This window comes from Anser cygnoides, chromosome 2, assembly GCF_040182565.1.
Source record: "Anser cygnoides isolate HZ-2024a breed goose chromosome 2, Taihu_goose_T2T_genome, whole genome shotgun sequence".
Lineage (NCBI taxonomy): Eukaryota > Metazoa > Chordata > Aves > Anseriformes > Anatidae > Anser > Anser cygnoides.
The window spans coordinates 50,148,625-50,164,356 of record NC_089874.1 but is presented as its reverse complement, the minus strand read 5'-3'; the positions used below and the strand labels follow the sequence as shown (position 1 = coordinate 50,164,356).

The 15,732-nt window shown below is 38.7% G+C and overlaps 2 protein-coding genes across 4 annotated transcripts in view; one reads left to right on the top strand and one right to left on the bottom strand.

Moving 5' to 3' along the window:
- The window catches only part of LOC136786324 (nuclear pore complex protein Nup153-like), a 378,386-nt gene that overhangs the window by 214,369 nt on the left and 148,285 nt on the right, over positions 1-15,732 (bottom strand). The window lies entirely within an intron of this gene.
- Positions 1-15,732, top strand: part of LOC136789852 (nuclear pore complex protein Nup153-like) — a 39,785-nt gene that overhangs the window by 21,744 nt on the left and 2,309 nt on the right. The window contains 12 exon segments of the mRNA XM_066990996.1: positions 1,096-1,235; positions 1,318-1,443; positions 3,633-3,743; positions 3,881-3,919; positions 4,020-4,073; positions 6,353-6,511; positions 7,616-7,668; positions 10,349-10,475; positions 12,101-12,238; positions 13,816-13,908; positions 14,144-14,234; positions 14,576-14,699. Coding sequence (XP_066847097.1) covers positions 1,096-1,235; positions 1,318-1,443; positions 3,633-3,743; positions 3,881-3,919; positions 4,020-4,073; positions 6,353-6,511; positions 7,616-7,668; positions 10,349-10,475; positions 12,101-12,238; positions 13,816-13,908; positions 14,144-14,234; positions 14,576-14,699 — 1,255 coding nt within the window.

Genomic DNA, 15,732 nt, shown 5'->3' with positions numbered 1-15,732 from the left:
TGGATGCGAGAATTAAATTGAATTTTTAGTGTTTTAGAAGTATATAATCCTATCACCTTTTTAATAGAAGCGTGCTTTGGAATACGTTTATGATACCCTGATGTTAGAAAGAGTCAGTGCTGAAATATACACATTCGGCTAGGTTATATGTAAATTTTGAACTGGGACGGTAGGAAATCAGGCTGACTTGCCATAGCTTGACAACTAGGCTGATTGTCTAGAAGGAAGAGTGACTCAGAATATCTAACAGACAGCTGGTTAAATGTGAATAAGTGCAGGTGACAAATAGGAACACGAGATGTTTTCCTGTGTTTCAGCAAGAGAAGATAAAGAAACTACTCTGACATAAGCTATAGGCTGTTTTTTGACCTTTCTTGGTAGAAGGCTTCAGATGTCAATACTTTCATGTCTTTTGCCAAATTCATTGAGGAAAGCACACCATTTTAAAATAAAAAATAAGCATCGTGTCGATGTAGGTTGGTACCTAGGTCTTCTCGCTGAAAGGGCGAACAGCAGGTTTGCAGCTTTTTCTAGTCCCCCATATAGACAGGGACTGACGTGTGCTCAGCAGGTTTTCCAGAGATCTTTTGTACAGCTGAGAGTAGAGTTGCTGGGCTTTAGCAATATAACCTGAGTGCACTAGAACTTTCTGGTGTGTCTTCGTAAAACATACATGGACAGAAGATCGTTAACTCTTAGAGCAGCCTTTGGGGAATCTTCCAGGTTTAAAACCTGTGCGATTATGATCTGTGCTGGCCTCCAGCCTTTTACCAACACAGAAAAAAGCTTTGTCCGTACAAATGCACTGATGTTTATGCGGTCCTCTTTTATCTTAGCCTGAAGGAAACAAAAATCTGCATTGGAAGCACAGTATTAACTTGGTAAGTTTGCTGAAAACTACTTGCAGCTCTGTGAACAGTTTTCAAGTTTGTAGGTGATACTTGGTTTTCAGTCTGTACGTGAAGTTGATCTATTTAAAGAAGCTGAAGTCATGCTTATTTTTCTGTATTGAAGAACTTGAATTAGTGTGATCTTTATTGTTAAAGTTCTGTACGTACGAGAGGCATTTACATCTAGCATACGTCATTTTGGCAGATGTTGCAGTTTTAAAAAATACTTCATCGTCACTGCTCTGGCCCACAGAAGCTGAAAGAACTCATTCCCTCTCGCAGCATTCTGCAGCTAGCTCTAAGAAACCTGCATTCAGTTTATTTGTTTTTGGAGGACTGTGTCCTGTAAGTACTGCACAGTATTTCTTTTAATCAGTTTGAATGTGTACCTGTTTTTCTATCCACTTTTCATACTGTGTTTCCGTAGGTACGTGGAAGCACGTCTGCTTTTAAGCAAAACCAGCTTGGGTTTTCTCCATTTTACCCCGGAAAGACGGCCTATGCCGGTGGTGCAGCTGTAAGATCAAGGCAGCCAAAGACGGAACCTTATCAGGTATGAGAAAAGTAGTGTAGTGGGAAATAGTGATGGAAATAAAAAAAGCAGCACTGCCAAAGGAGCTTGGAGCAGGGAGCTGAATATGTGGTAACAGTTGCTCTTCTGCCCTCTTGGTCTACAAAAATAGACGTCTGAGATTGATTTCTGTTTAAATTCTTTTATAACAGTTTTTACCACAGGTAATACTTGTCAGAAAGAACAAGAATGGCAGTTTGGGCTAGTTGTTGGTAGTTGGGGTTTCCTCTGTTGTTAGGTCTTTCAAAAAATTCCATTTAAGTGCCATTGTCTGCCTCTGACTACATTACGTTAAAATAACTTGATGCAAAAAAACCAATGACAGCATAACTTTGAAAACTTGTGTTTATGGTAGCAAAAGCTACAGTAGTCAAACCCGGCTAATATTTATCTGTGGATCTTCTTTTCCAAGCATGCCTACATTCATGCTATGGATATGTTGTATAAACCTGCAGTCTTTGAAAATATCTAAAATCAACTTTGCTGATCCTTTGTTCTTCTGGTACACAGAGGCATGCAGGACTAAATGCAGTCTCAAGATAAGCAGTAACATGCTTTCTGTTTTGAACGATTCATATAGTTCTTGAAGAGAGTTATTTGCCCCCAAGAGTTCTTGGAAATAGCAAATAAAAAGTGCTGACAACTCTGATTAGCTAGAGTTGAATCGAAAAGGAAAGTCAAATCAGGTTTGGTAGGAATGTATTTAAATGAAAGTGACTTTTATCGATAAATCAAAAGGAATTTTAAGAAAATGAAAACGCGGGTTTGCTGGCTCTGTTCTGACAGTCCATTTCTGCAACGGAAAAAGGGCAGTACAAGTACCTCACTTACGGGAAACCTTGAAACCTTGTGGTGCAAAGCTGGGAACCCTCTTTGGTCGGCTATTTTTGTTTTTTACAATATTACTGCATTATGGTAAAAAGAGGAACCAAAATACTAGGCTTTTAAAGGAGAGAGTAGCTTGCAAGCTTCTTGCTGCTTGCTGTGAATGACAGCAAGGTACTAGAGAGTCCAGCGAAGGGCCACCAAGATGATCAAGGGACTGGGAGCACCTCTCCTCTGAGGAGAGGCAGGGACTGCTGGGCCCGTTTAGCATGGAGGAGAGGAGGTTCAGGGGGGATCTTATTGGTGTATATAAATACCTGAATGGATGGTGCAAAGAGCATAGAGAGCCATTGTGTTTTCAGCGGTGCCCAGTGCCAGGTCAAGAGGCAACAGGCACAAACTGAAACGTGAGGCTCTGTCTGAGCATCAGGAAATGCTTTTGCACTGTGCGGGTGATGGAGCCCTGGCACGGGTTGCCCGGAGAGGCTGTGGAGTCTCCCTCTTTGGAGGTCTTCAAGAGCTGACTTGACATGGTCCTGGGCAACCTGCTCGGGGTGGCCCTGCTTGAGCGGGGGGGTAGACCAGGCGATCTCTAGAGGTCACTTCCAACCTTAGCCATTCTGTGGTTCTGTGAGTCTCACTTGTGTTTTTACATGCTGCGTGGTCTGCTTCCTGTCTTCACATCGTGTGATAAGCACAGGGTGGTTATATGAGGGGTTTAACCTGGGAAGAAAAAAAGTCACACCAAAGGAAGTTTTTGACTGATATTTGAAGTTGGGTGGTGCAAATACACAGTTTACTTTTTCAGTGTAATGTTTAGATCTGTTACAGTTTAAATCAGATCTTTATCTTTTAAGACAAAGATTTGCAGCCAACTTTAATCTTGGGGGAAGGGAGGAAGCAAGAGAGAAGTAAAACTAGTTCCTGGTTATGATTGTATACACCGATTTTGAGATGGTACACTTAGACCATCGTGAAACTCTGAGGTCTGTGTTGTTACTGAAAATGCTTTCTGTACCACCACAAGCCTTTTCTTGAGTTCTGTTTCCCTGATTACTGCTTCGGAGGCCTTAGCAGTCCTAGCATCATCCGTCTTGACCTTTTACAAGTACGGAGTTCTTTTATTGCTCGTGCAACAAGCACGTGCAAGATGCACTGAGGCCCAAGGTAAACTTCATTAAACTCCGAATGTATTCTCTTCTTTATGGCTTGAACTCCCAGTGACTGCATGTTTCTCTGTCATCGGAATATATTGATTGTATCATCAGTGTAGCCTTGGGACATAAAATACATGCCTCCTTAGCTGAGAATTGACCATTGTAACACTTAAAACGCTAATTTTTCAGGCACAAAAGAGAGCGAAAGCTAGACAAGAAACTGTGCGGTCCCACGCTACCTTGAGTACCTCAGCATGGTGCATCTTGGAGGCAGTGGAGAAGCTGTCAACCGCTTTGTTGGTAAATAGCACTTCTTTTAATCTGTTTTTGCTTCATGTGTTTATAAAACTTAGTAAATGTGCCATCAAAGGATAAAGATAAAACTATTCTTCCTTACGTTGTGGCCGGTTTAATTTATTGCGCTATTTTTTCAACAGGATGCTAAAAGAATGACATCTCTTTTGCCGCTGTGTTGTGTAAGTTGACCATGAACCCCTACATTTTTGTTGCAGGGAACCCTCTCTCTCAGGAGAAAAAAATTGCCCTCTAATATTTATGCTTTGTTTTTTCCCTCAGCCTCCGGACATAGATAAACCGGATATTACTGACTTCCAGTCCAAACGAAGAAAGGTAAGAACCAATAATGTCTTAAGCTGAGGTAGATAACTTTTTCAATGCTTTATCACTATTAGAAAAATTTTCTCAAACCTCAGTGACAACATAGACATCAAATCAAGTTAATATTGGCATGTATCCACAGTAGATGATGGGCTGTGAAGATTACTCAGGTTAAGAATTATGTTATCTTTGTAAGTTGAGAGCAACAACTCTAGAACACACCAAGTTGTTTTATCTTGTCCCCCAACTTGGGGTGAAGCTGCATATTAAAATTCCTGTTGAGGCAAGTTTTCTCTTGAAGAAATGATCACAAATAGAAAAATACTGATTGAGTGGTCATATAGACTTTGTACAGACTTCCGTGTTCATTCGGGCACAGAAAACTAATTTTTCTGCTTTTTATCACCATTCAAAGTAAAGAGGAGGAAAATTGTTAATTTCCAACGCTATAAATCTTACGCTCCTAAATTCCTATTTGGAGGTAGCACAGAACTGGTGATAATGCTGTGGTAAAGCATGATTTCCTTTCATTTTGTTTAAAAAATGAAAACTAGTCATCTTTTTTTGATGACTTTAGCTGGGGTATCCTTGGGCTTATTAAATTGCAAAACCCTTAAATGACCACTTGAGGATCAGGTGACTGAAGGAAATAACAAGATGTGCAAACTTTTCATCTTCTGTTCTAATGAGCAAAGGGACAGTGCCTCAAGAAGTTTCTGTGCTAATTCCTTGATTGGATGGATGTATAATTAAGTTTACAATCACTTCAGAGTTTACAAACATCTCAGATTTCCTGGACCATCTTTTCACCATCTGCCAAATTACAAGGGCATGGAGAAGTGAAGTATATCATAAATATTATCCAAATAACTAAAACCAAATCTGGTGTGAATTCTCAGTTATATTATAGCAATACACCTGTGATAAGGCATTAAGAAAGATCTGCCAGATTTGCAACAGAGAGCCTGAAATTGTCAGCCACTAAATGAATGTTGCACGCAGCTGTCAGTGGGTGAAAGGAGATAGATTGTCTATTCATAATATTAGAATTCATAATGGTGGCGGGAGAAGGGTAGCCCGTGATGAGAAGCAATTATTTGCTGAGGCAATTATTTGCTGAGAAGCAATTATTTGCTTGCGTGTTTTCCTGCTAAAGTGAACATGCGGTTGACGGAACACTTGTGCACTCAGGCTAAACTTCTGCAGTGGGTAGCAGTGATGTGGTATTTTTCTTATTTCAAGGAACTGTACCAGGCAGAATAGCTCTTGGTGTATTAAATGCCTAACTGGGGGAATTAATATTTTTCTTTTTTACCTTTAAAACCAGCAATGAACCGTCGTTCACTCGAAGTAGATTTGTGAACTTACATAAAACATGTCTTATTCAAGGTTTCAAACTGAATGTAATATTTTTTAGAAAGACGCATTTTTATATACTTTAGAGATAGTGTGAATCCTATTACTAAGAGCTGGGAGATACTGTGAAATTAAAGCTGCAGCGTAAACAAAAATTTCCTGTTGGTATTGATTTGAACAATAGCATGCTTCCTAAGACTGTATTTTCTGATCCTTAAGACCGCAGGCGGAGCCATCGGTAAATCTTGTAGCCTTTAGGGTTTGTTTTCTGTCTGACAGTTCAGTTAAGTCAGTTTTGCAGAACACGCAGTGGTCTGTGTTAAAAATTAACTCTGGTCTGTGAAAATGCTTTGAAAAGGGAAGTCAAACCCACTACTTGAAGTGCATCTAATGCACATGTAAAGCATTGGATCATATTTTAATGAATGAGATTATTGTAAGACTGACAAGTTGTTTTTTTTTTGAGTGTGTTCTATTATTTGTGTAACTTTGAAGGGGGAAAATGTAGGGAATGTGAAGCCCAGAAGCCTGTATAATTAGTTGCTTAACACTTCGAATGTTAAATTAATGAATTAAGCTACTAAAAAAAAAAATCACAGTGTGGGCAGAGGAAAAGATAGGAGCATATTCTAGGAACATGGGTTATTTTAATTATGGTAGCGTGAATTATTTTGTCTATGAAGCTAACTGCCAAATTTTGAAATGGAATTCAGTCAGACTTTGGCTACTTATATATAGCTTTATGGATTTCGTTACTGTTTTCTGGTGATTTCCCTCTACAAGTTGAACGGTCTTTAGAATTTTCAAATTGCGTTCTCTGAGTGCCAAGACCGATGGGGTGAGGTTTATAGTTCTGTAATTTGTTTTCATCAATAAATATTGGAATTAATTTGGGTGGACGTAAGGATAAATTGATTGCTGTTTCCCTTTCAAAGCTGGAATCCCAGAATGCATTCCAGCCTCCACCTGTTAAGAGACTTGTGACACCAACGGTAAACCGTCAACCGATGCGTTATACGCGGTATTCTGAACCATCACCGACTTCAACTACTCAGTCCAGCAAAATTTGCCAGAGAGTAGACACAAAGTTCCAAGTGAGTACATTTTTGAGTCCTTATGTGCCTGTTTTTTTTTTCCAGTCTTGGAATGTTTCTCAAACCAATTGTTATCCTATCTTTGCAAAAAGTACTGATAGTATGTTTGAGGCGAGCTTTAAGGCAGTGGGAACCATTGTGAAATAGATTGAGCTTTTATGGATTTAATTCTGTTTTTGGAACACTCAGTGTCTTGTGGTTGTTTTCACGATGTCATGATGTGCTATTGAGTCATCCTGTTCTCAGTGAAAGAATATTAAAAGACAGAAATGTTTTCCTTTTATATTCTCATGTACACAAAGCTGTCACTGATGAAACATGCTCGTGTTCTGTGTAAACTATTCCAGGTGAGCTATGTGCTCCAAGTGAGAGTTCTGACAATGTGCTGAGTTATCGTTTTTGATTGCTTTGGAGTAGATGGAGTCTGATAAATTTTCCATAAAATTAAATGGGCATCTCTTTCTGCGAAAACATCTGTGTTTCCAGTATCGGTCTGAGTGTACAAATGACCACGTGTTAAGTGTAAGGGCTTATTAGGCTGGAAATCAAAGAGGACAGTAATACTGGTTGCTTATTGCTTTTAACTCTTTTAATCTCTGTATTGTTTAGCCAGCACAATCTCCATTTGGTAAAGTTCTAAAATGAATGTAGCAGCAACTGCTTAGTTTTTAGGGGGGTAGAGGTTTTTTTTTTTTCTTGTTTGTTGATAAATGATAGACAACAGAAAAGTATGTCCCTTTTATGGGGCTGGTAAACACAAGTTTTGATGAAAACTCTCCCCCCCACACACACAATTTTTGTCATTTTGTTTAAAATAATTACTTTCTTTGTTGGAAGATTTGACAAATTTGATTTAGTGTTCTATCAGTTTGTCCTCAATGCTGAGTGAAGCAGTGATGCTTACTTTAGCCCCAAAATTTAACTGAACTGTACCCACAATGCTGAATTAGGGAACAACGTTAAGTAGGTGAGGTGTATTCAGTGCTATAAAATTAAAAATAAATAAATAAAATAAAAACCACAAAAAACCACATTAAGTGGTTGTTGGTACTTTGTGTATTCTGTACATATTCAGCTAACTCTTGAACTAAACTTAACTTGCAGGGGATGAGAGAGAAGACTTTGCCTGCAGAACAGCGAGCAGAACCATCTGAAAGGTATGACATCTATTAATTTAAAACTTACTTGAAGGAAGAAAGAAATCTCCTTTTTCAGTACGGTCTGCACCTGAAAGGTGGTGACAGTTCTCAGTAAAAGGAATGGGAAATCCAATGAAAATTTTGTATTTTGAGGCAGCTGCAAAGTCTGGATTGTGTTTGAAGATCAATATAACTTTGAGAAAATTGTTGTTTTTATGAAAGGAAGGAAGATGAGCAAGAATAAAACTACTGATACACCACTTTTTATCCCAAGTTTATCTTCTGAGTAGGATACGAAGATGGGAAACGAGGCACGTTATAATGCTGTATCCACAGAAAGGATCTTTGCTATTGGAGGCCTTATTTTTTCCTTCTACAGGAAATATGGTTCATTTTGTAGTTTAACTAAATCTGTAGCGTTACAAATTTTGCTTTGACAGATATTTCATGGTTTATAACTCAGTTTACTTATAACAAAATAATTTGTCCCTCCTAATGTTCCCTAGGGGAAAAGCTATTAGTTTTAGCTATTTAATTGCTTGCAGTTTGAAAGCTCTGTCCTAACGGGATGATTCTTTCTGAAGTATTCTTTAGAAGGTGAAGTAGGGGAAGTGAGTTACGGTTCAGGAGGATGTTTATTGATGTGTTTTTTTCTTTATTTTTTAAGCAAAAACATGGAGGAAGATTTATGATTTATTATTCTTTTTTTTAATACTCCTTTCATGATGAAGTTAATTGTCTGCTTTGAGTTCACATGAAGACCATGTGTTCTTTAGAATCATTTGAGGCCAAATGCTAACTCATCTCTAAAATAAAAAAAATCCAGCAGAATTAATTGAATTTCTTCTTGAGGAGACTGCTTTGTGTTACACTGCTTTCTTGGTTTAGGTCAAATGAGTTATCCTCCAGATAATATTGATGGCTTTTCCTTCTGGGCAAATGGTGTTTTGGGTAATAATGCTTGAGTTAAGAGACTTTGCACTCGGTTTTTAGGGGGTTGCTCTTTTCAAAGAACAGTAGCAGGGAATTTTGTTGACTCTATGCTCATCTGCCAAGCAATTCTTAGGTGACCATGGGCATTCTTTGGCTTGCAGAAAGAACTCAACACTTTGTTTTGGCATCTAAAAGTTGGACTTCACAACAACCACCTTTTTAGGGGTGGAAGCGACTGGCTTTAAGGTTCTGGTACAGGTGCAATCAGGTGCTGGGCTGTAATTATGTTTTTTTCAAACTGTTCTAAATTGTCTTTGTTAGAACTCCTTTCTACTTCTCCATTTAGGAAGGAGATACAGAAAACTCATACTGCTTTTGGTTTCGTTCACAAAGTTTATTGCAGTGCCCTACCTTTTGTTTGTAGAGTAGGTAGTGGTGGTAGTGTTTTTTGTGATGCTGGTCTCTGTTGGGTGCCATGTTCTGGAGCAGGAGCACCACACTGATCTGCTGGCAAGAGTCCCTTTGGACAGTTGAGTTGGAATACTCAGTAAATCTCCGGCCCACCAATGCTATATATCTATGTGTGTGTGTGTATATATATATTTTATATCCTGAGTCCAATTGTAGATTAGACTTGCTTGAAGGCTGACAACTGTCTTTGCCCCCTTGAAGCTCACAGGTGTTAACAGAAAGAGGAATATGGGCTGTTATGGGCAAGCGATAGTTGTCTGAATGAAGATCTATTTTGATGTAAGACTTTTTTCAGAATTCTAATGGATTGACAGTTTGGATTAGAGAAAAGTCTGAGCATATGCCTTAGGGATCTGTCTTCCTCTATGCAGTTACAGTGCTAAGCAGGCTGTTGTCAAGTATTTGACAAGTTTAGACCAGTTCTCCTCCTCAGTATTGTGGGAGTTTGACCTGGTGTCTTCCAGTGCGATCTAACGCACTTTTGTACTGACTGACTGATTGGCTGCAAGATAAGCTTTGATGTCACAGTTTTTCCAGGCATACTTCATTTTCTTGCCATAGTACTTTTGTTAGAGTTATTCCCTATTCCACTTCTGGTTTGGGTTATTTTTTCCCCATTTGCTCTTGGATTAGGATATCTTTCTGGTTTTGAGCTAGGCTTTTTTAAGTACCAGAAAAATGCTTTTGTATGCCTTACAGAAGGGATCTGTATACATGTCTGAAAAGACTTCTGGAATGTTGGCATACCCAAACACCTCTGCTGTTCCTGCTGATGGCCACATGAAAGTCAGAGCTGCTTCTGAAGCTTAGGCCATATTACCTTGCCACACAAGTCTAAGGCGTCTCTATTCTATCAGAGCTGTTGGCAGTGTTTCCCATGTGTATGTGTGCATATGTGCACTCTTTCTGTATTTTTGTGAGCTGTTCTTTTATATCCCTGCAAAAGATACACGTGCATCGCAGAATCAGAGAACCGGTCCTATTTAAAGGAAGCACTGGAAAATAACAATCTAAATCAGCTCTTCTATTTCAGGTCTTCTGGCTTAGTCATTGTTCCCATGTGAACGGTGCACTTATGTATGTCCTTTTCATTGCTGCTGTTAATAAAGTTTTTCCTATTTAGAACATCAAGTATTTACCAGCGTTTAGCAACTTGTGAGACAGCTTTAGTTTTTTTCTGATCAGCAGGTTTCAATTCTAGGACTAATAACAGCTCTAATATCTTGAAAAAACAATTTGGCTGGTAATTTTTTTTTCTCTTGTTTCCCCCAACTTCTGTACTGTCGTGTGCTAGCAATGTGACCAGCTACAAATTCAGTACTGCTGCGTCCAATGGTCTGTCTTCAGGAGTGAGTAGCGGAGGCGGCAAAATGAGAAGGGAAAGAGGAATACACTATTTATCAAGAGCTGTACAAGAACAGGTAAGTGACTCTTAAATTAATTGCTGTCACTGAGCTTACTGAAGTAACTAGCTAAGTGTGTCAGTTTTATTGCATCATAGTAAATTATAACAATACCGCTTTATTTTTGCATTGTTTTTGTTTTCTTGTGGGTTTCAGAGCAGGCTCCAATTGATTTCCTGTGTTTGAATACCTGAACTTTGCTTATATAATTGTGAAACTTTTAATTCTGTTACCTTGGAGATTCTTCAAACTATAACATTTCTCGTTAGCAATTGAATGAATGAGTCCTAAGAAGAGAAGTAATGTTTTGGTGAAGGTTTGTATAGTTTTTCTACAGGAATGATACTTGAAACGAGTGCCAAGTATAAAAAGAAAAAAAAAGCTTAATTTTTGGTTTCATATTTAAGTCATACAGAAAGATACAGGCCAAGAGTGTGAAAAAGAGTAGTAGAAGAGAGCATTCTCCATGTCTGCTAACGATGACTCAGTTTTTCATACTCACCAAACTCATTGTGAGAGAGTTTTTTTCTCATTTTAATAGGAAAAATCTATTCCATAAAACTATGACCATGAATATTCAGATTATTTTTTCTTTTATTGGATGTTATATAAGCTGCCTGTAAGTTAATTTCAGTATTTACGTTAACATTAAGTATTTAATTAATATTAAGTTAATATTAAGTATTTAAGTTAATTTAAGTTTCAAATCATTAAATGGGACTTCCGGATGATGCAATATAAAGAAATCGTAAACACTGTTGTATATTCCTATAACACAAATAAAATAATGGTCCAAATATCAAAAGTTCCATAAACTTTTCAAATCAAAACTGTGAAACAGATGTAAGCTACAGGATGCACTGAATATCAGTAGCACCAACTTACATCCCTGCCTAGTCATTTCTAAGTAGATCATGATAGTACTGTACAAATTTTGGTCAGATTTTCTATGCCATTTAAAACATAACTCATCCAATCTTAGTAATCGAATAAAGTAAGTGGCAGGGATGAAAATTGAAGTTGTTAAGAGGCTGTTTTCTGATTTTTATATTTGCATCCTGATACATGGTATAGACTGTATTTACCAGAACACAATCTTCAGGGCTGTTAGTCTGACTTTCTTTGGTGCTTTTTGTGTTTAGTTTGGTTGTTGAACCTACCTGCTTCTTTAAACATTACCTTTTTCCACGTTCACTGCTGTAGTGACTTTAGAAACTTTGGCAGCTATCCTGCCTAATTTTGCAAGAGGAACACTTTCTCACTTGTCTTGAGAGTGTACTCTTAATTGAAGCCATGCGAGGGTAGTTAGAAAGGATGATGCTTCTCCAGAGCTTTGATGACTAAAGTATAGAAAAGAAAGAAAAAAAATGTGATCTGTGCCTCTCTGTTCTGCACAGGTTTTGAGTTAACTTTCAGTGTTCTTGCTGTACAGTTGTTGAATAGAGTATAATGTGGAAGCAGGCCTGCCATAAATTAAAATGACGTGGTAGACAGAGGTGGGGAGATCGGGATTTCTTCTGGAAACTTGCTTTCTCTTAATTTGTATGGATTTTTGTTCTATTTAATTTTGTTAATAAATTGGGTGCGATGGGGTGAGAAAGTAGTATGTCTTGTATAAGAAAAATTAAAATTTGCAACTTTAGGAAGTGGAGGAACCAGTGCTACCGAAAATACCCCTACCCATCAGTGCTGCATCGCTGCCTCAGTTCAATACTAGTTTCGTCGGTAGTAGCGCTGTCTCAGCGTCACCGAGCGCTGTTTCAACAGCAGCAATGAGCACGGCAACTCCAGCAGCTGCGACGGGCATGGCAAATCCATCAGAGGTGGAGGGCATGACAGATCCATCAGAGGTGGAGGGCATGACAGATCCATCGGAGGTGGAGGACTTGACAGATCTATCAGAGGAGGAGGTGGAGGACATGATATATACAACGGCGACGTCGGGCATAACGTGTTCAACAGTGCCCTCAGGCTTGACATATCCAATAATGGCGGCGGGCATGCCATATCTGCTGATGACAAAGGACATATCAAGGTCAACAGCGGCAACGACAAGCGTGGCAAATTCAACGGAGGCGGCAGGCATGGCAGATGCAGCAGCGACGGCGGCGGGCAAGGTAAATCTTTATGCTATAAATAATGTTTACAATGAGTATACTGCTTTATTGCGAGTTGACTTTTTCTGTGGTGCTCATGAAACTAACAAATATTAGTTTCTACGCAGCTGAATGAATTGGGGTTGTATGCCAGTTTGGGGAAAAAGGCATAAATGTTTTGATTCTGCTTCTCTCAGTCTTAGAGCCTGCCAACTCCCATTTAACGTGATTGTATAACTGCTTCAAATGCTGTGGAAGTCTGGGGGGGAAGGGGGGTGTGGACTTTATGCCAAGTTATTTATAGTGGTTTTGGCAGGGGTAGAGTTAATTTTCTTCGTAGTAGATGATGCTATGTTGCAGTTTTGTGAGCAAAACAGTGTTGGTAAGGCACTGGTGTTTTAGCTGTTGCTGAGCAGTGCTTACACAGTGACAAGTTCTTTTCTGTTTCTCACGCTGCCCTGCCAGCGAGGAGGTCGGGGATGCACAAGAGGCTGGGAGGGCACTCAGCCAGGACAGCGGAGCCCAGAGGACCGAAGGGATATTCCACACCATTTAGCATCGTGCTCAGCAATAAATGCTGGGGGAAAGAAGGGGAAGGAGTGGGGAGTATGTACAGGGTTATGGCATTTGTCTTTCCAGGTAGCCATTACATGCGATGAGTCATTAATGCTACCTCAAATTTAACAACTTTACTTCTTTACTTCCAGTTCTTTTCCCTGTTCCACTTGGAGGGAGTGAGCGAGTGGCTGTGTGGTGCTTAGTTGCCTGCAATGGTTAAACCACAACTTTATTTAAGTTATTAAATTAGAGGTAACGTGGTCATATAAGCCTCACATAGAATGAGCCTAGGGTGCAATAATTGGCATATTATTGCAATAAAATAAACATTAATCTGTTCCAGAGTACTTGAAATATTTTTTGTACGGTTTGAAGTAGACAGCTGCTTTAACATGTTGAGGTGTTTGCTGAAGTTCTTGGAGTATCATTGGGCTGAGTTTGCCGTTCTTCAGCTTCCTGGCTTGCTTCTCCGTGCATTTAGACCTAAGTAGCATCTCCAGCTTTTCCTCTCAGTTTCTGGAATTTGGTTTTGAAGATATTGTCCTATACCCACTTGGAAACTTCCCTGTGTTTTATTATTACTTTTATCTGCAAAATAACTCAAACATCAGGTTTTTCGACGTCACTGCGGGACTTCTGTTGGGTAGTGAATTCAGGTAGTTGTTGCTCTTAAATATAAACCTTTAATTCTTTTGAAAATACAGATACAACCAACAAGTACTGTTAGCAGTCCTGAGTTCGCGTTTTCATCTCCAGTTGTGAAATCTACTGAGGCAGAAGTGCTACCTACGTCTTCTGTAAGTAAAATAATAAAGGAGCTTAACTTTTTTTCTTAGGCATTTAGTAGGCTGTTGCAGAACACTAAAGCAGAATCTGCCTTGATGGAGAAAAGTATGTAGGCTTCTGGCTTATAATTTGTCATTCAGCATGCGTGCTACAAATGTGAAGAGCAGCTTTCAGATTTGGTTTTGTGTGTGCATTCGATTGAAGTTCCTGTGGCTTGAGAATCTGAAAAACCTCTCTTGTTCATAGCAGATTGGGTTTACATTTAGTGTTCCCGTTGTAAAATCGGCAGAACTTTCTGGACCCAGTGGTACTCCAGTGACGCCCTTTCTTACCCTAGGTAACTGAAACTTTAGCACTTCAGATCTGAAGTGCTGATTTTTCTTTTTTTCTTTATTAAATCTTCAATCTGTCCTGTCTGCGCATGCTAGCAATTCCAGGCAGTGTTGGACTTCTGCAGTATTTTTCCAGTGACAGATCTGCTTTTATAATTTTTGTTTTGTTTTGTTGCTTTTTGTTTTGCTTGTAATCATAAAGCATTGCAAAGTAAGTAGAATTTGTGAAGATTCTTATGTGAGAAGCATGAAAGCTGGAAATTCTTGTTTCTAACAAAAGGGAGTATAATCTGCTCTAACTAGGTCACATTGTGAAAGCTGTTTTTGTTTTCTTTTGTTTCAAAAGACACCACCACCTCAACCAACATCAACACACAGAAAGAGGAGGTCAAAGATTTTGCTGGTGGTCCCTTCACCACTGCCCATGTCTTAAAGGAAGGAAGCGTCTTAGACGTTCTAAAAAATCCTGGAGAGATAATGAACTCCTTTTAAAAAGATGCTGCAAAAAATACGCTAGCATTTTTTATTAAAAAAAAAAACAACACAGGACTTATGGTTAATAGAGTATCTGCTATAAATATGAATGTAGGAGAGCATTACATTAAGCGCTGCGTTTGTTAGGGTGCATCTGCCCCCTTCTATTCTAAGTGGTGTTTGTTGCTGGAAGTAAAACTGCAAGATGAAAAGCAGATGGGTTGCATCTCCTTTACGTGTTAGGATGTACTTGTAAATGAGGTACTAAGAGAATTAGCCAGATAATCGGTGTTTCATTTTAAGTAAATACAATTTGTGGAATTGAAAAGGAAATGTTTGTAAAACTCAACACTCCTGTCCCACCTTCAGCCCAGGTGAAGAAAGAACAGGAAAGAGCTTCAGTTCCAAATACATGGCGAAAGCTGCGAATCTTTGGGCCTTAGCTTACAATGGCTCCTGTGGATTAAAATTTAAACTGCAAACAGAAGTGGAGTGTTTTACGTTAAAAACCCTTTTCTGAATTTTGTTTTTAAGCAATTGCAATTGTTTTCAACAGTTTCATAAAGTGTGTCTGTGGAAAAGATATCTTTTAAGAAAAAGGGCTTTATTGAATTTGATCTTTTCCCAAAAGTCTTCTTCTAACTTACATACTTGTTAAGAAGGCAGCACATTTCTCTACTGGAAAGAGCTAAGTGAGAGAAAATACATTGTGCATTTTATTTAAGGGAAGACCTCTGAGTGAAGTGACATTCACTTTCTTTATCGGTTTAAAAGAAGCAGAATCTAAACCCACATTGTTCAAAGACTTCAGTTTTGACTAAAAAAAACCCAACAAACAAACCACAAAACAACTATGTTCAAGGTAGATTTACAAGCAACTTGAGCTGCTGTTTAAGATGCATTTCCTTTAGTCTTTCTGTATTAGTAGCTTGTCTTTTCTGTTAAAATTGCCACCTTTTAAATAAGGAGTTGTCCTGTGTCCGATGCATTTTGAAAAAGATTATAGAAAATTAGACAGTTGTTCAATTG